This window comes from Magallana gigas, chromosome 5, assembly GCF_963853765.1.
Source record: "Magallana gigas chromosome 5, xbMagGiga1.1, whole genome shotgun sequence".
Lineage (NCBI taxonomy): Eukaryota > Metazoa > Mollusca > Bivalvia > Ostreida > Ostreidae > Magallana > Magallana gigas.
The window spans coordinates 5,906,831-5,927,265 of record NC_088857.1 but is presented as its reverse complement, the minus strand read 5'-3'; the positions used below and the strand labels follow the sequence as shown (position 1 = coordinate 5,927,265).

The following is a 20,435-nucleotide window of genomic DNA, read 5'->3' as shown; positions in this document are numbered from 1 at the left end:
TAAGAAAAATCTTTGCTGCGACAAAAATGGGGGGGGGGGGGGGGTAGGGGTGTGGGAGATAGCCCCCCCCCCCCCGGGTTAATTCAAAATGGTTTTCATTGCAGTATGATTGTATAAGTTTAAGTTGAAATTCGTTTTCATTTTTAAAAGACCAAAACTATACAGTACACGAACCTGGAAAGGAGATGCTTTGGTGAATTTTCAAGATTTAATGCCGAAACTGCTCACCATACCCGTAGCCCTATCGGGGAAATTGAAAGGTGGGTTTGCATTGGAAAGTAATAGCATGCACAAACATGCACACTGTAACACTGTATTATATACTATCATAAGATGCGGTTTTAAATATATTTACTGATTCAGTTTAACGTTCGTTACAGTGTTTATTTGAACAAGGTCGAAAGCGAAAGTAGATAGGGATATGGCGCAAATAGCATAATTATGCCTCTGAATTTCTATCAATAAACCGTTCAATGTATAGGAAGACATATATATAAACCCTATCTATATATAAATACACCAGGTGTATATATAGATACTCGAGTAGGGAATATATCTCTCTTCCCGTACATTTATTGATACAAAATTCAGAGGCCTGTGCTTTGTCGATGTATTAAAATACTGAAATTTTCTAAAAGAATGAAAGTAATTTCTTTATTAACAGTTAGACTATGTTAAAATCAGACTGATCACAAATGGTATGCATTACAAATATTTGAAGATCGAATGCAAACGAATTTTAAGATAGTTTAAAACGATGTATACTGCAGGTTTTTTAAGTCTATAATTATCAGAATTAACAGTCACTTACAGTGATCAATCTAAGGCCCATACAGTATATATGTATGTATTATAAACAGGTCCAGTACAATCACTAGACTTAGCTAATTTGTACCTTGAATTACTTGCATAGCTTTATTTACATACCTGAAGTATGTTTAATTCAAAGCTACAGTAGTTGGCCATAAATGAGTTCGCAAAATGGCCATGTTTACTCAGACTCGTCATCACCAGAATTTTTTGGACAAATTATTTTTAACAACAAAGTAAAAATGGCTTAAACTTTTAATGTTGTGCAATATTGCTTTTTTATTTAAAACATTAACAGACAAAAAGTGGCATGGTCAAGGAACTAGCTGCCAACCTATATTTGTACTGTGTAATTTTGAATAAGCAACCCAGAAGGATTGTAGTTATAAAACAACACTGCATTTCTGCAAACGTGCATTTCTAACATTATTGTTTGGGTATGCACAGGTGTCTGCAGTCTTATCAATAAATGAGAAATAAGGTCAAAACCAAGACATTAGTTTTGCTCACAAAGAGGTTGTGGGTGAAACTTAAGGCTAGGTTTTACTTATCTTGACTTGATTTCTCATTCTCATTTATTGATTGATATATTGAAGTTGAAAATTGCTGCATTTTTAAAGTGCAACTTTTTGTACCTGCAATGCTCAATTAAAAAAAGGTATGATTGAGTAGGTAAATAAGCCTTCTTCAGGAGGTACAAGTCTGTAATTAAAGCTATGTAGGTAATTCAAGCTATGTAGCTAAACCCAATGATTGCATTGGACCTGATAAATGCATGTATATATGCAGCTTGATGAATGAAATGTACTCAAAATGTCAACATAACATTATTTTTCCAGTTCAACTTATTTATGATGACTGAGTTGCACCGTCCCATGACAGTTTCTGAAAACTATCAGCATACTGTACCAACATACTTAATATATATAAGTAACATGTACTCGCTGATTTGATTCATTTGGCTAACTAAAGGTATGTTTTATTTCAAACAATCAGATCTTTATATTAGTTACTGTGCATGGGAATAGAATATTATTGATATATTTTTAGACAATAAGAACCTTTAATTGCATAATTGTTTTGATTTATATGCTCATCAAATAAACTTTTTTTAACCTAACTTTATTTCTCTCTCTCTCTCTCTCTCTCTCTCTCTCTCTCTCTCTCTCCAAGGCAATTTATTAAAGTACGTAGTAAAATTTCTAGAACTAATATCCTAAAATAAATCAATAAATATTTGGGTTAAATTATTTATTACTTTGTATTTATGTACTAGCTACATATAAAAGACATGTATATACATGACTGAAAGATATGTTACTGTACAAAATCCAGTATTAAACATGAAATAGGGACATTCAATGTTGATTGAGTAATTGTCTTTCTTCCGATTTCAGTTCTTGTTCATTCATTTGGATCATTTGTTTGCTGTATTTGTACCAGCTGATTTAATATTCAAGTGAGTAAGGTCTTGTACTTAATTGCAATTTGGATAACATTTATTGATCAGTCTATTTAGATCTGAAAAATGCATGAATAAAATTAATATAATTATATATTCATGATATTAGGGATGACAATTTTACTAAGTTGGCTTATAGTCGTTAATTGGAGCCTTTGGTCGAGCGATAGTGGAGTGCTCATTGATTTGTTTGAAACTCTGTGTACTTTTTAAAATCAAATAATGCTACTGTCACATACACCATATCTTAAACTCATCACCATTTAAAAACTAATGATAATAAGCATTAGAAGTATCTGATTTCAAATAAATAAAAGAAATATAACCAGGTATATCTAAATATCCGTTATCTAATATCTGAGCTTTTTCTTTCCCTTGTGTCTCTTAATTAAGCTCCATATCATCTTATCAAAATCAGCAAATCAAATGTGACATGTTTCATGGTAAGTCATTGTCCCATGCCAAATCAACATTCAAATTTAATGATTATAAAAACAAACGCTTATAGGTGATTACTGATTTGATTAAACTTTTGATTATACAAACATCTAACTTAATAAAAAAAAACTCATTATAAGAACCACAAATTGATCTCTTCATAAATATGTCAGCCTAAGTACATGTACTTCTATTCAGAATAATAATTTGATCTACAACATCTAAAGAGATAAATTTTTAGCTGCTTAAAATAGCACCAGGGACACCCATTTGATGGAATAGAGAGTGTAACATGATCAAAAATGCCAAGAGGAGAAAATTATTCTTTTCATTTGAAGCCAAAAAGTACCGCATGAAGATAAAGATTATTTTGAATATTTTTCTTCAATTTATAACAAGTAATCGACTAAGAAAATTTTAATTAATGTTCGATGTGGCCGAGCAATAGTCAAGTACTCATCGAGTATTCGTTGACATCCCTAATAAATATACTATTACAGTAAAACTCGTTTAGTAAGAACATGGATATACAGTAAAACACCGTTATAACGAAGTGCCAGGGACAGGCGATTTTGCTTCATTATAAGCGTAATTTGTTATATCCATCAAGTCTTGTTTTACTTAGCGAATTCTAGGATAAAGCATAGTTTTTCTTAATCCCTGGTAAAAATTTTTGCAAAATTTTACGGTTATAACGAATTTGGATATTACAAATTTACTGATATAGCGAACTGATTTAGAGTACTGTAGAGTTGAATAGTAACAAAATTTAACACTTTTTAGCCCACCTGAGCTGAAAGCTCAAGTGAGCTATTCTGATCACATTTTGTCTGTCGTCCGTCTGTCCGTCCGTCTGTCCGTAAACTTTTCACATTTTCAACATCTTCTCAAGAACTACTCAGCCAATTTCAACCAAACTTGGCACAAATCATCCTTAGGCAAAGGACATTTAAAGTTGTGAAAATTAAGGGCCACACCCGTTTTCAAGGGGAGATAATTAGAAATTAATGAAAAATTTCGAGAATTTTTCAAAAATCTTCTTCTCAAGAACCAGAAAGCCAGGAAAGCTGAAACTTGTGTGGAAGCATCCTCAGGTAGTGTAGATTCAAAGTTCATGACCCCCGGGGTAGGGTGGGGCCCACAATGGGGGGGTCGAAGTTTTACATAGGAATATATAGAGTAAATCTTTAAAAATCTTCTTCTCAGAAACTAATCAGCCAGGAAAGCTGAAACTTGTGTGGAAGTATCCTCAGGTAGTGTAGATTCAAAGTTGTGAAAATCATGATCCCTGGGGTAAGGTGAGGCCACATGGGGGTGTTGGGTGTTAGAGTTTTACATAGGAATATATAAAGTAAATCTTTAAAAATCTTCTTCTCTGAAACTAATCAGCCAGATGATTTTTTATAATTGTTAAGACTTTGGCTCCAGGACAATTCTTCCGCCTCACAAGAAGGTTCAGAGTTTGATGTAGCTTTATATCCCATATATAAACAATTGTTAAGGATCTTTTTGAGAACTGCAATACTCAACATGTGATATGACTATAAAATCATCCTGTTAGAAAAGGGACTAATGATTATAAACATAAGAATATGCAGGGGGAAAAATGGATTTTATTTATACAGTATCTACATGTATTATTGTACATTGTCCAGATTGTTTGTATTACGAGTCCATTAAGCTGATTTTATCATACCTATTGTTCCTCAGGTGAGCGATGTGGCCCATGGGCCTCTTGTTTAATGATTTTCTTTACAGTTTTAAAGGTTTGCAATACCATTTAGCATAATAGTTTGAATGAATTTATTTTTGCATAAATTCCTCAATTTAAGGTGGAATAACACATCATCACAAAATGGCTAACCGCTGATCGAAACGACATTTTGTTTTATCAAAAGGAATTTATGAACTGAAACTTAACTTATTCCATAGCCCAGTGGATAAAGTGTCAGACTTGTGATCCGTACGTCCCGAGTTCGAATCCCGCAGTGGCTGTTGTTGTTACTTACTAGAATAATTATTTTAGATATTAATTTTTTTATCCCTAAACTGCAAATTTTTGCTTATTTGACATTTGTACAGTTTATTTAATATCATTATATCTTTCATTATTAAAAACTTTCCTGTTAATTTGAGTGACTTTTTCCAGGTGTGTTATTCCACCTTAAGATTCGATTTTTAAATGTATCAATGTATTTTCCTTCTAAGCCTCAATTAGCAAAAATTGTATTCTGGATAAATGAAACTTGTATACAGTGAATTCGCTTTAGTTATTATTAAGAATTCGTTTTATGGATATAACGAATTACAAAAATATAATGACGTAAATCCATTGGTCCCTTGGACTTCGCTATAACCGAGTTTTATTGTATATACATATATATGGTTTCAGGAATCTTTTCTGTTCATTGCATGTCCCAGTGAATATGGATAGAGGGTTGTATTGGTTCACCTTTGTAACTGTGACATCATTGACTTATGATGTCACAGTATCCCTCCAGTGCCCCACTTCTGCAGATGCTTGGGAAAGGGCCTCACTGGCACTTCAATGTAAATTACCAAACTCCTACCATTGTCTGAAGGATGAACAAAATGTGATAACAGAACAATGTCTGGCCAAAGTATGGATAGAAGGAGGTATGGATAAGTCTCATTAGAATGTAGAAAGAGATCTAGAATATGTAGAATTGCATGTTTCCTCTTTAAATTTGAAATCCAACTTTCCAAATTTAGGAACAGATTAAAACAAACCGTCCACGATCCATCAACCCAATGTATTAAAGGTCATATAAACGTGATGCATGTTCCTCATACAAACACTGTTAATGAAAATATGTTATGACTTCCTTAAAGTTTTGAGAAAAAATGTGTTAAATGTGTTTCTGGCCAGTTATTAGTTTTGTGTATTCCTATCAGTTTTTAGAGCTAATAGCTTTAATACCGTATTTCATGATTCTTGCAGAAATGTGCCCTGTATACAGTTCCCGGATATCCAAAATTGACGTGATTGAGTGTTCAACACCCTCTTGTCCACAATCTACTTACTGGTCCAACTCTGTGTTCCTATGTAAGACAGCCAAATAAGGGCTCCACTTGTTGAAGAACTTTTAGTATGATATGAAACTCAGAATATTGTGTATGGATAAGATCAAGTTACAAAACATCTCAAAAGCTGTAAAAATGTCATGATACAGCTTTGGAATAAAAATAAAATAATGGTCATCATTCAAACTTAATAAACACATTGAAGTGCATAAATCTTTTTCTTTCTGAAATATTGTAGATCCAGTTTGTTTTGAAACAAAAATGGAAACACTGCCAACAACAACACTAAGGTGAAGTATAGTTCTGTCCCTTTACCTGTGTGCATTTTACATATCTTATAATCTTGTTGCAATGTGACATATAGCATTAATTTAATTGTGAAAAATACTGTATAATTATTTCAGATCAACTATCATTGAGCAAGCATTAACAACAGATTACAGTATGCCATTCATTTATAGCCCCAAAGACAAGACAGGAGGAAATAAATCAACTGTTGGTGGCACCACCTCAATGAAGGGCAGTGGAAAGGATGCAGACCATGGCAATACAACGATATACATCATCGGTGGAATCTGTTCAGCCCTGGTATTGATTTTAGGAATCACTGTACTTGTAGTGTGCAGAAGGAGAAAGCGAGGTCAATCACGTAACCATGGTAAGTAGAAGAAGACAGTCATCCCAATCCACTGATGGCTATGATGACCATGCATACATTTTTGATATTTAACTTAAATAATAATATCTTTATACAGTTGAACTTTGATATCACGAACACTGATATCTCGAATACAATGGATATTTAGAAGTGATTTGTAAGTCCCAACCACTGATTTTTAAAGTATTTTAACCTCAATATCTCAAATACTTGGATATCTCAAAAGTTTTAAACAGTCCCATCTACTTCGAGATAACGAAGTTTGACTGTATTTAGAAATGGGTAAGGAGGATTTGGACAACACAGATGATACAAAACTACTGTGATGTAGAATCCCTAGAGTTCATGGTGGCTCAATTAATATGGTATTTTGTGGGTACCCCTCCCCTATGAGTTTACATCCTTGATGATAACAAATCAATGAAGAGTTTTGTTTCATACTGGAACTTAAAACCAACCAATCTGCAAAATTACATCGGATCCCCACAATTAAGCAAACAAAACACAATCCACCAAAAATTGCCCCCACGAATTTAAGTGATACCATAGTAGTTAACGTTATGTCTGTTTTTACCTGTATTAGAGTATTTATATCTTAATTTTAATTAAATCATTACCTTTTTTAAAATCAGATGTATAATGTGTGATGAAAGTTTGATGGAAAATTCAAATAACAAACATAGGAATCTCTGGCAAAAGTTTAATGCAATTGCATAGTTGATATGAGAAAGATGATAAAAAGAAACTCAATTTGTGTTTTGATTCGACAGGTTGAGATATTTCCAAGACAGTAAGAAAATCTGTGACATTTTTGGTCTTCGGATTTGATAAGCATGATATGAATTTCAAGATATAAAAATTTTAGATGTGTGGGGTGTTAAATATTTTCAATGAACAGGCTTTGCTGTTGATCCTTTCGACACACTGCATATTAATATACACTTGCACATTTAACTGACTCTCGATGAAATCTATCTATTAATAAACATGTACTTAAGAAGGCTTGATGGTCGTGGCCATTTTTAGACTATATTTACCTCCTTTAGACTTAGAGCTCTGTATAAAAATATAGCAAAACGTTCAAATTACAAAGCTCAAGTATTTGGTTTTTTCTTTACTAAATGATAGTTTATGGCCCAAAATATAATGTTTTAAAATTTAAGGCAGATCTGATTGTTAATCTGTAGACCATACAGCCTTCTTAAACTACTTAAACATTTCAAAGAACTACTTAAAATGGTATCTTCAAAATTTATAGTGATTGTAATCGCCTTTCATAAAAAAATCAACCATATTTCTCTTTATAAGTAGAAGTAAAGAAAACAGAACCTCACTCATATATTTTTATTTTCTGAATTTTTTTTATTAAAAATTTGTAATTGTCTTGTATGTTTAAAGTGAAATTTAAAGTCTTGTCATCACTCTGACAATCAAAGTGCATTTTACTATTATACATGTACAGCTGTATCATCATTTAAATCTTAAATCATTGACATTCTTTTCATCAGCCAACTTGAATATCTACGCTCTATTATTTCATCCTTTTTTAATTCAGTTTTTTTAAAAGTATGTTTTTGTGATTTAAAAGTAGTTTTTGTAAAGTCACTTAGAACTGCAAAAATAACTGCCAGACTTGTGTCATGTGAAACAGTTGAAGTGTTGTGAATCACAAATGTAAATGTTATATATTATCATTCAAAACTACTTTTTAAAGCAATATGAGCTGCATTTTTCATGTTGAATTTCTTTTTTTTTACTAAAATGTTCTTTTCTACTAAGATGACAAAAATATCATGGTTTTTAAATTTCTGTTAACCATATTTTTGTGGAAAAGGCCTTTAAGAAGCCTTATTTGGACCAAAATTGAATTATTGTCATCCTGTACAAAAATGAATTTGCTATATATTCCTTAGAAGAGAAATATTTCCTTTGACAAAAACTAATGATTTTTTCAATTCTTATTTATCATAAAAGTTTAAGTTATATGCAGTATTATCACACTAGCAGGTTTTTGCAGCAAAATAAAATCCTAAAAAATACAGCTCATGTTGCTTTAAAATATAATAATTATTGGTTTTCATTAAATATTTCTTTATTTGTACATTCCTTTCACTTTTATTCCTTTTAGACATGTTAGAAAATTATTTAAATGATCGTGTTGAACAAAAGGTTAACATAAATCGAGAACAAGAAGAAGTTCTAGGTGAGTACAATATTTAATTACTAGTATTCATATATTAATGTTTTGAAGTAACATGAGGGTGCGAAAACCACCCATACCAAAATATATTTTTAAAAAATTCCCACATAATGTATTGTCTCTAGACAAAGATTTCACAGTAATTTGCTATGACATTGACCTCAAGTTATGGACTTAGTTTAAGATTACTGGTACTGTACGTCCTTTACCCACCAGATGACGGTAAAGGTGACAACCTGGTAGGTCATATGAATTGAAAAGCAAAGAGGGTTCAATATATCCCAGCCAAAATAATTTCAACAACCCCTCTACTTCAATATTGATAATCAGAGGGAAATGAATGACATTTATTGATTTAAGTTTTTTTCATTAATATGTCTTCAGAGTCATTGTTTACAAGCCAAATAAAATAGTTACAGGTCTACATGTCTAGCTATTTACGCAGTACCAGAGACATAAATAATAAATGTTATTTATGTCTCCGGCAATACCCCCAAATATGTCATCGCATTTTAATTTCATTTTCTGGTTGATAAAGATTGTGAAAATACTCCTTTAGATGAATTTAGTCTAAAAAGTGGGTAAATATTTGTGACATTGTTTTATAGTAATTTAAAAAAAAATTGTTTGCTCGAAAAATTTCAGATATAGTTTTAACCTGGTTTTCCAACGGAAAAATCCGGTTATTTAAATGGTGAAAATGGCGGGCGGGCGGGCGGGTGGGCGGGTGGGTGGCTGCCAAAAGGGTACCCTCATTGTACGGATAACTCCTCCTACAGTTTTCAAGATAGGAAGTTGTTCTTTTGCAGATCAATTGTACATATATCAGAGGTGTGCATATTGCAAGGATTTTGATTTCTGATAATTTATTGAAAAAATACCAGGTTTTGAACTTAGTCATTTTTTGGCAAAATTTTGCATATAGGGTACCCTCATTGTACGGATAACTCCTCCTACAGTTTTTAAGATAGGAAGTTCTTCTTTTGCTGATCAATTGTACATATATCAGAGGTGTGCATATTGCAAGGATTTTGATTTCCAATTATTTATCGAAAAAATACCAAGTTTTGAACTTAGTCATTTTTTGGCAAAATTTTGCATATAGGGTACCCTCATTGTACGGATAACTCCTCCTACAGTTTTTAAGATAGGAAATTATTCTTTTGCTGATCAATTGTACATATATTAGAGGTGTGCATATTGCTAGGATTTTGATTTCTGATTATTTATGAAAAAAATACCAGCTTTTGAACTTGGTCATTTTTTGGCAAAATATTGCTTATAGGGTACCCTCATTGTACGGATAACTCCTCCTACAGTTCTCAAGATAGGAAGTTGTTCTTTTGCAGATCAATTGTACATATATCAGAGGAGTGCATATTGCTAGGATTTTGATTTCTGATAATTTATGAAAAAAATACCAGCTTTTGAACTTGGTCATTTTTTTGCAAAATGTTGCATATAGGGTACTCCATTTCACTAGATACGTGTTGACATGGATTATGGATACAATTCACATAAAAGAAAACCCGGTTTGCTGTCACAAAGCCAAATTATCTGTATTTATGATTAATTTTTTGCTAACAAAGTAATCCTGCCATAACCAGATTGCAACAACTATTGGTACAAGCTCCAAGAATGTAATGTCTCTGCGGACTTCAAGTGACCATGAGTTAGGCCACTTAATTACTGTCCAGTGATTGTTAAAAAATGCACCCCCACCGCAGGAACCACAACTGTCAGTGAAAAGATTGAGTGCATCATTACTGGACCAGGCTAACTCAGGGAATGGGGTTTTACCATTATAGTTTTCAAGAAACTGGATCCATATTCTAGCATCCTCCTTAATTGCATTGGTCACTTTAATTAGAAAATGTGATTTCTTTATGCCAATAGTAGCATTATAAAAGCGGCGACAAAATGCCCTGCCACCAGGAAGTGCCTTAGCAAAAAAATTGAGTGAGCCGCAGAGTGATTGCATTTGTTTCAAGGTAACCTTTTTTGCTTGAAGGAGTGATGTTAGTGCAGTCTGAAGCTCGGAGCATTTATGGGTTGGGATGAAAATAGTTTGTGTAACAGTGTCTATACCCAAACCCAGGAAAGTTAGTTTAGTAGTAGGGCCCTCAGTTTTGCTAGAATTGATAGGTATACCGAACTGTTGACACAATGTTTGAAAAGACTGTGCCAACTGGGTACAATGAGATGTTTCCCTACTACCCGCGAACAGGAAGTCGTCTAGGTAGTGAATAATGTTTGGACTATTGCAGTTCTTAGATAGTACCCAATGAAGGAATGATGAGAATTTTTCAAATGTAGAACATGCTATGGCACATCCAAAGGGCATGCACTTGTCAAAATAGTATTTACCCTCAATACACATGCCCAATAGACAGAAATCCGAAGGGTGAATTGGCAGTAAGCGAAAGGCGTTTGACAGGTCCATTTTACATAACAATGTACCTTTACCCAAAGAACTGATCATAGTTATTGCTTGATCGAAGGATGCATATGAAACTGAACATAATGCGGGATCAATGAAATCATTGACACTGTTACCAGTAGGGGCAGACAGGTTAGTAATAAGTCTCCAGCCCCCATCTTTTTTAGGGAGAATGCCTACAGGATTACATCTAAGATTGAACATTGGTAAATTGTTAAAAGGCCCTGCCATGCGACCAAGACGTATTTCCTTATTGATAATTGCAAGTAGTTCAGCACTATGAACCTGGGCTGATTTCATATTCTTGGGTTTCAGAGGAAGCCTTAAACCAGTGTAATTTAAATGAAAACCAATACAGAAACCAAGTGATAAGTATTCAGCAGTATCTTTGTCAGGGTAATTATCCAAATAACTTTGCATAATTTGAATCTTAACTGGAGTTGAACCTAGGTCCCATAAACCTTTGTCTGGCTTGAAATGTTTGTCGAGGGCGGAGGGGTAGCTGGTGCAAGTTGGGACGAAAGGGAGAGTTGTTTGTTTGGTTTATTTGAGTGGGGGTATGTCGTGTGCTAGATGATTGCGATGACCAACAATGTATGCGAGGATGATTTTTATGGCAGTACATGCATAAATGTTGGTAGAGACATGATTGTCTGCTACAGGAGCCTTTGAAATTATAGTCGTAACATTTAGAGTTTGATTGAGTGTTGTGGACTACAGCTGGATTGGACATAAACATAAGCCATAGCTCAGCGTCTACAGAACCCCAGGTGATAGATGTGTTGGTAGAGATTTTTAGCCTAAACTGTCTATCATACTCCAGCCAACTTGCATTTGGATTTCTGCTAGCCCCTAACCTGATAGTTTGCATGTACTTTAGAATGCCCTGAATGTCTGCAGGGTGTCTCAACAAATAAATGCTGGAAAAAATTAGAAATGCGTCAGTCCAAGAATCAACTGTTGTGATTTTCTTGGGATTTGTTTTTGGAGACATAATTAACTGACCGTCGACAATTGATAATTTTTGGTCTGGCTTGTCAGTATCAAGGTCGGTGTGCAAAAGTTTGGCTAGATCAATATAATCTTTGGACCAAATTTTTTCTTTAATGGATTGGGGAACGAAATTACCAAGATTGTCTGACACGCTAATAAGGGGTGTTGGGTTTGAAATAGCAGATGACAACAAGCTGCTTGTGGGTAAAACAGTACCTGAAGTTGCAAGTACTGGAAATTGCTGATTGGTGGGCGTTGAGATGGTGACAACTGGCACAGGAATTTCCACTGGTTGTAAAGGAGCCTCAGGGGTGGACAAAGCAGGTGGTGGTTGCGGCTGAGTTCTTGAACCCCGTCCTAGTCTTGTGGCTGCAGGATTGGATGCCGCATATGGGGAGGATGAATTCCTCTTAGACTTCTTTGCTCGCAACATTTCAATGCGTAAGGAACCGTTATGTTTCCTACAAAAATAACTTACGAACTTTGTTGGTATTTGGCTATATTTAAAGAGGGATGGATCCTGATTGTTGGAGATTTTGAATGAATGACTACCGCTTGAAGGCGAAATCCAAAAAGGAAGCTGACTGTTGCGCATGAACGATTGTGCGATGAACTAGGAACGATAACTCTAAATTATACATGTGAAACCAATAAGTAATTGAGAGTTATCTTTCTTGGATCGGCTACTATTCTATTCATCTCAATAACTGGACTTAACTCATATTGAGTTAAGTCTGATTATGGATACAATTCACATAAAAGAAAACCCGGTTTGCTGTCACATTGACAGCTTTTCTCTTCTTTTAAAACTATTGCACCTCGATCCTGATAAAATAATGAACTTGCGTTGGAAACCTTTATCAAATTTTGAAAAGCTTTATAGTTTTTTTTATATTAAAAGGTATAAAAGTAAAGATCTTAATGTTCTTCACACATGCATGCAGGTTTGAAAGCTTTATTTTCTTACTATTTAATGAGCTGAAGAAGTTATGTTGCCTCCTCCTGATTTTGTGTCATTTACATGTACTTTTTTCAGATGAAAAAATTGAAAATGCTTCTACAGAAAAATCTAGCCTTATGAGTGAGTAATTTTTAATGCCATATTTACACATGTATTAAACATTCAAATTTTTTTTTCTTAGTTTTCTTTCCCATGGTTATTAGACATAAAAAATGATAAACATTCCTCGCTATCACAGGTCACTGTACTGTACTGTGTAATTTATATGTACCTATATCATAGTTTATGTCTCATTGCACATAGTCAATATTTATATTTTTTAGGCAAGGAGTGTTCTGAAGAATCAAGAAAACAAATATTGGAAGACACTAAAGGTAATGCAAGCCATCATCTCAAAGATACAGGTATGTTGAGTGTTGTTCAAATGATGAGATATTTTGTTTATAAATCTGAAGAAAAATAGAATTTTTTAAGGTTTATGTGATTGCAATTGTATCATGATTTTAACGACTGCAAAACATCTGAAAATGAAATGAAAACGCTTACGTTTTGCAATTAGTGTTGATTTTTTTCACACGCATAATATTATATATATAAAAGAATTGGCTAGACAGCCTTAAATGATTCTTCTGTGGTATATATATTTCAGGGAATATCATTGAATTTAATGAAGTCTAGCTCACATCTCTCTGATAGTAAAATGGGTTGTATTTATATCAAGTTTTACATGTATAAACATGGGGGTTGTTAGGATGCCAATGTAATACATTCGAGATGTTTTTTCTGAGCGCTGCCAGAAAGGCCCGAGAAATGCGATTGATACCGACTCATACATGTAATACTCTTTCATGATAGTAGTATTATAGTACTAGTTGAAATTAGATGTATTAATGTATGTATCATCATGACAACTAAAAAATGTAAATATCCCTTTGAAATGCATCCAAATTTTACTTTGATAACATTTTTGGTGTGGTTTGATTTGACAGGTAGTGGTATTTTTGAAGAGGGAGTAAAGTCTGCAAAATGCAGATGTGAAGGTAATTGATTTTCATAAATACATTCAGGAAAATAGTCATTTAGTATCAGCTTATTAAAACGTCCTTATATTAGTGAACATTGATATTTGTAGATTAAAAATAAATGCACAGTTTTCATGACTTGATAAGGATCATATCTACTAAACTTGCAGCCATAATCCCTTATGCTAGGAAAATTTGATTCCTTGATCAGCTTAACAGCGAAGGCATTTAAAATTGATGTTCAAAATTAAATATGAAACCTCAGTTTACATGTATAATTCTTATGAGTGATAAAATAATGATTTTTTAAGTGTGAATTTTTGAGTTTGTAAGCTCACCTAAGCTGGAGACTAATGCTTATTTGTGTTGGCCTATTAGTCAGTAAATGTTACAATTTTGACTTCTCCTGAACCACCAAAAATTTAAACAAACACAGCCATGAAGCCTATTAGAGTTACATGTATATTATAAGAATGAAAAAGGCTTTAAAATAGTTTTTTTTTACACAACCTAACTTTACATTTTTATGGTAGATTCAATTTAAACAAAACATCATGATCACATCAGGTAAGGAAGAGGTCCCAATGACATTTGAAATATTGGAGAAACAAAAAATAACCCTATTAAGGTGGTTCTAAACACCACTTTTTGATGACGCAGTACGCAAATACTAGTAAGTAAATTTGGAAGCATGCAATTCGAGTACTGGCTGATTTAAACTGAGGCGAATTGTTAATGGCTTTGAATTTCTCTCAGGTTGGGATATATAAATCCTAATAGTTAATTTTCCTCTTTGTTTATTTGACTTAGTTTTGCATTAAAGCGATTAAATTCACTTATATAGGCCTATAATGAAATATGTATGTATTTATCATTCCATCGTGATATTAAGGAAATTTTCTTTAACTCAGAAATGAAAAGTCCCCAAGATGTTTGGGCCTTCGGACTTAAGAACGATAACTCTTACCTGAGGAACTTTCATACCAAATAAAATTTAAAATATTTTTTGTGTCTATTTGCAATGAATTTTATTCAAATTTTTTATGTCACAGTTATTAAAATACATTTTGTTATAACATCAAGCAGCTTTTGCAGATTATTTGTCAACAGAGTAAGAAAATATAAAAAATTATGTTAAGGGGAAATACTAAAAAAAATGCAATAATAAAATTTTGGAATGTTAAGAAGTACCGTATTATATTTTTTTTTAGGTGTCCGAAGGAAATATCCATCATATGACAAAAAATTTCTCTCAATTTCTCAAAAGTAAACTTTTTAAAAGTTATTTTACAAAAACATGAAAAAACATTTGAAAATTCTTTAAAAATACCCATAGTATCCCCATCATCATTTTAATATTTGATAAGTATATGTTTTGTGGTCTTCTAATGAAAATTGGAATAAACTGTGGGTGTATAGAGCCACCTAAAATATTAAAGAGGGGTATATGGTCATGCCCATTCCCATTTCTAGATTATAATAATCTCCATTAGAAAGAGAATATATATATATATATATATATATATATATATATATATATATATATATATATATTATTTACATATTGACATATTACAATAAGTGAATGTCAGTACATGTAAATAAATAAATATTGTTGATAATCGATAGAATTAGTCGTTGAATGACTGGTATTTGCCACAGTAAGCGATTTTAAAATATCTTCTGTAATCATCGTCCTGGGAGAAATATAAGAAAAGGTTACATTGATCTGAGCTAGGTCAAATTTGAGGTTTGTTAAGTTATGAGTAATGTGATCCATGGTCCTCTTATCTCATATAATGAAAGAAATAAGGTTTTCATCTACGCTAGTAAAAGACATAATTATTTATAGCATATATAATTGAATTTTATTCTAGTCTATGTTGCTAGTGGACCTAACCTACCACGAAAGGCTGAGCAAAGTGATGCTCCACAGATACTACTGTTAGTGCGAAAGAATCCTTTAGAGAAAAAACAGATTGACGAACATGCTAAGAGAGTTTTTGGTTCAGAGTATGTGTTTTGTTGGAAAATGTTTTACTACCAGCAACATAAACAAGAAGAGCAAGCGTCAGTGTTGTTGAAAAACTTCGATTTTAAGACTGCTAGTGTAGAGGAAATTTTGAAAAAGTTACTTGCCGTCATTGCTGTCGTTGAGATTAGAGTGGCATTCGTTTTGGCCATGCCACTGGAGACGTGGTCACTCAATAGAGAAAATATTGCAAAAATTGAAGATGGAGATGGAAAGTTAATCTTTCAGACAGCGTTTGTTTAGTGATATAAGTTTTTTCAATGTAGTTACATATAGGTTTAATGACGGTTGTTGTTTAATAGTGGCGTAAACGTTATATGTGTTCTTTGAAAATAAAAAAACGATGGACGTTTTTTAAATTGGGTTTACATAGAAGTATCTTGAGTTTTATGTTTGAGGATAAGTTTCATGTGTTCAATTTTACGTTTTAACTTGTCTGGTTTCTTCCAGATTTCATTTTACCTTTGCGTATACAAGTAGTAAATTTACTATGACCTCAAATATTGTCCTTTTATTTTATACAAAATGTACATGTATTTACCAGTACCAGTGGATTTTAAAGAGAAAGTGTTATTTTTTTACAGTCGACGGCTATTTACGTAATTTTAATCTGCGCTACATACAGAAGCAACATGATAATAACCGTCGTTCATTACATTTCTTCGGTCTCACTATAGAACCTCCGTATATTCGCTAATGTTTATAATAAGTTAGTCGTTGACTGTAAAAGTTCTTTTTTCACGAAAATCGGTTTGTCATATTTTAATGTTAATAAATTTTTGTTCATGCATATCTGCTCTTTAATGATTTTGAATTCAGAAAATAAACCTGTGAAAGTATAATTGTGTGTTTTGTTTAAAATGCTTTACATCATATTGAAGGTTTTTTCTTAACTTGTCAATTGACAATCAGACCATCTTCTGACGTACGTGTGATAATTAGATATCTGTGTAGTATAGGATTGTGTTCCGCTGTTCCAGGTGCAAATCACATAACGTTATACTTGGGTATAAAGCAAGTTTTTACCGTAAGTAAAATTATTGCGCTCCAAATTTAATGAATTAATGAAACATGCTTTCCTCATAGACAAAATAGAAGGTAGCTAACTTAGACTAGCTTCCTGCAGCGTGGGATAATCGAGAAGACCTCAGTAATTTGACTAATAGCTGTAATACTTCTCCTTACCATACATTATTAACTATTGAATATATACACATAAGGATGTATTTAACCCCATTATCATTTGAGTAGAATTGCTTTCTTAATGCCAATAAGAATTGCTGTCCAACATTAAACCTTACGATGTGTTGCCATGGCTTTATTGTGATGATAATATTTAAATAAAAAAGAAAAACTCAAAAAATAATGCATAAATGCAGGGAACGAAATGCAATGAATTAGATGATCCTTTTTATATGTCTATGTCATTATGGAGGGATAAGAAATTTTCAGCCTTAAAATTATTTTTGAATTACATGAATAAATTAACAAAGGTGTGAAATTCACAAGTTGGAGTACTATATCGCCTTTTTCTATTCACCATTCGGATAGCGAAAAGTATTCTATGGTCGGTCAACTATTCAAAATATACTGTAAATATTTCAATTAAGGTAAATTCAATAACTTAAATCCAGATAAACTTCCTAATATTATCGAAAGAAACAGTGATACATTAAAAATTGCACCTGCTAAACTGACCTGAACATTGACATACATATAACTAGCTAGCCTGATGAGAATTTAAGTATAACATGATATGCAGTTATAATGGAAAGAGTATTAAAGGAGCTGGCAAGCATTTAAGCTTTAATATTTGGTCAAGATAAGGCCCCGGGAATGTTCAGTCGACCCCTAAAAGAAATTGGGCCATTAACAGGCGTATATGAAATTGTATTTTACCTACTTGTATTTTAACAGGTGAGCGTGGATTAATATATGCTAGTTAAAAGAGAATGGAATGTCAATGCCATTGGCAAGACTAAGTATTATCTGTATGTACAGACAATCGACCTTTTTGCAATTGGTTTTCGTCCGTCGTCATGCTTTTCGCGACGTGCGTCGTTTGTATACAACTTTACTTTTTTAACTTCTTCTGGAAAACTTGAAGTCCAATTACTATTTACCATGTTTAGTGTAAAGCATCTCTAGGATTAGAGGAATCAAAATTGTGAAATTTTTAACTCTATCACCCACGGGACCTCCCAGGCGGGGCCAAATATGCAAAAAAGCTAATTTAAAAAATCTTCTTTACTCCCACACGTGTGCAAACTAAATGCATGGCAATAATTGGTCCATCTACCAAAATTGTAAAATTCAAGGTTCTTTAAATTTATAATTGAGAAAAACTACAAATTCATGATTTGATGTCCATGAAGCCCTCTACATAAATTGCCAAATTAATAGCCCATGTATCAGGGGTTCGGGCCCTAGGGCGGGGCCAGTATAGCCAAATAGTGAAAATGTATTAAAGTTTAGAAAATCTTCTTTTCCACTTCCACAATAGTTGGAGATAAACTGAATGCATGGCTATGATGTACATGTAACTGAAGCCCTTTACCTAAGTTGTGAATTTCATGACCCTTGGGACATAGGTTCAGGCCCTAGGGCGGATTCAATATGGCAACGTAGTGGAAATGTATTAATTTAATAGTATTTTCGTTTGTACTACCTCATTCATGGAAGAAAAAATTATTGCATATATATTGTAAATGAAATCGAATACGTGTGTTATAAAAATTGATTATTTAAGGCCTGCAGCTCCCTTTAAACCAAACTTTTATAATTTTTTCTAAGGTATAGATAATGGGAGATTTCTCTAACTTTTGAAACACCTCATCCCTAAAAATGAAATGGTAAATGTTTTTCAAACATAAAAAAATAAATGGGGGCCACTTGTTCTAACATACAACAGGTATAAGTGTTGTACATGCAAACGTGCTTACGTCAAAGAACCTGATTCTTGGTTTGTGTGTGTCGTATTATATGTTTACCGAGTACCCATGCCTCTGATTTAACTGTTTAATAAAAATTGTAAGTTTTGTTAAAGGATACATTACATGCATTTTTTTCACATTGAAGGTTGAGAATATGAATAACTACAGCCCAAATCAAATGTAATAAAAGAATCAAACAAACCCCCACTTTATGAACTTATTATAAATATCTAATACCTTTAATATGTTTTACGGTGCTACCGTTCTGGCGAGCGCAGCAAGAATTACACTTATCTTGCATCATTGTCAACTTATAGTTTTATTTAGGTAGCAACGAACGTCAAAATTTTTTTGAGAGAGTATTGCTCTACAATAAGTATGCCAAAAATACTAATTTTAATGGTTATGATACACACAGCGCAACCCCCGAAAGAGAGAGAGAGAGAGAGAGAGAGAGAGAGAGAGAGAGAGAGAGAGAGCCCGGTACCTGTTTGTAGGTGTGTAATTTCCCACTTTTAAATTTAATGGTCTGACTATATGCAATATTTTTAACTGTTTATTTTTTCATTTTATTCCTTTTTATTTAGTTCAAAATGTCCTATTGTTTATTTCCTCCCTACTCATATACTTACCTGCCTACTGTACATGCATGCACAATTAGCTTAAAAAAGGATCGATATGACAGTAAAGTATGGCTCTTGGTAGTGTATTTATAAAATCTCTATATTAAAAAAATTAAAAACAAATCATATTTCAATGAGGCAGGTATCGCAGTCTATATCAGTACACTCATTACAGATGTTTGATCCACCTCTAAATTTATCGCGGGAAATATAGCGCGAGTGCACTGTGACGTCATCCATGACTTCGTTCGTCTTTGTTTACGTTTCTCGACTCAATTCGAAGGTATGGAAGCGTGTGACAAATCTTTTGAGTTTCGCCAAAGCATATGCGGTACTCAAAACGTGTCTTCAAACTTTAAGTCACCGTAAATTACGAGTTAAAAGTCGGCCATTTTTGGCATAGCACCACGGGTGAAAACATTAGAGAGCATTATGGGACGTAGACAAAAAATTTGTTTGATGAACTGTCATTCGGATAACGCTCGCCCTTTTCCGTAACCGATTTATTTGCGGTGACGGAAATGACCGAGTAGTTACGATTGGATGAACTGTAGGTTTAGCTCGTTCTTTTTCCCGCGCACACTGGTTCTTAGAGCTCGCTTCGCTCGCTATAGGTATCACAACACTATTTTTTCGAAGGTTCACGTCAAAACATGGCTGAGTGAACATGGCTGAGTGAAAATAATTCCCGAATTCCCCTTCGTTTTTAGGAGTTTACCGCCAGCGACAGGGACTGTACTTTTTATGAGATAAAAAACAACATGTAAAATGCCTGATTTTCCCACCTATGTAAAAATACGAGGTCACTTGAATTTTTG

At 33.2% G+C, this 20,435-nt stretch overlaps 1 protein-coding gene across 4 annotated transcripts; it reads left to right on the top strand.

Moving 5' to 3' along the window:
- The first annotated feature begins 146 nt into the window (after positions 1 to 146).
- Positions 147 to 16,848, top strand: LOC117686486 (uncharacterized). 4 transcript variants are annotated; one of them, XM_066084874.1, is made up of 12 exons: positions 147 to 260; positions 1,650 to 1,782; positions 2,208 to 2,269; positions 5,132 to 5,347; positions 5,673 to 5,777; positions 5,994 to 6,045; positions 6,217 to 6,413; positions 8,542 to 8,616; positions 13,083 to 13,127; positions 13,331 to 13,411; positions 13,997 to 14,047; positions 15,907 to 16,848. In XM_066084874.1, coding segments are annotated over exons 3-12 (1,221 nt in total). In that variant the 5' UTR covers positions 147 to 260; positions 1,650 to 1,782; positions 2,208 to 2,268; the 3' UTR covers positions 16,305 to 16,848. The 4 variants fall into 4 exon arrangements, with proteins under 4 accessions (XP_065940946.1, XP_065940945.1, XP_065940943.1 ...); XM_066084873.1 differs by having other exon boundaries at positions 6,160 to 6,413; positions 13,331 to 13,381; XM_066084871.1 differs by having other exon boundaries at positions 6,160 to 6,413.
- The last annotated feature ends 3,587 nt before the right edge of the window (positions 16,849 to 20,435 follow it).

Bases quoted from the DNA above. Each gene is read 5' to 3' on its own strand.
- LOC117686486 (XM_066084871.1), top strand. The intron at 13,128-13,330 runs GTGAGTAATTTT...TATATTTTTTAG, and splicing joins AGAAAAATCTAGCCTTATGA to GCAAGGAGTGTTCTGAAGAA. The intron at 13,412-13,996 runs GTATGTTGAGTG...TTGATTTGACAG, and splicing joins CCATCATCTCAAAGATACAG to GTAGTGGTATTTTTGAAGAG.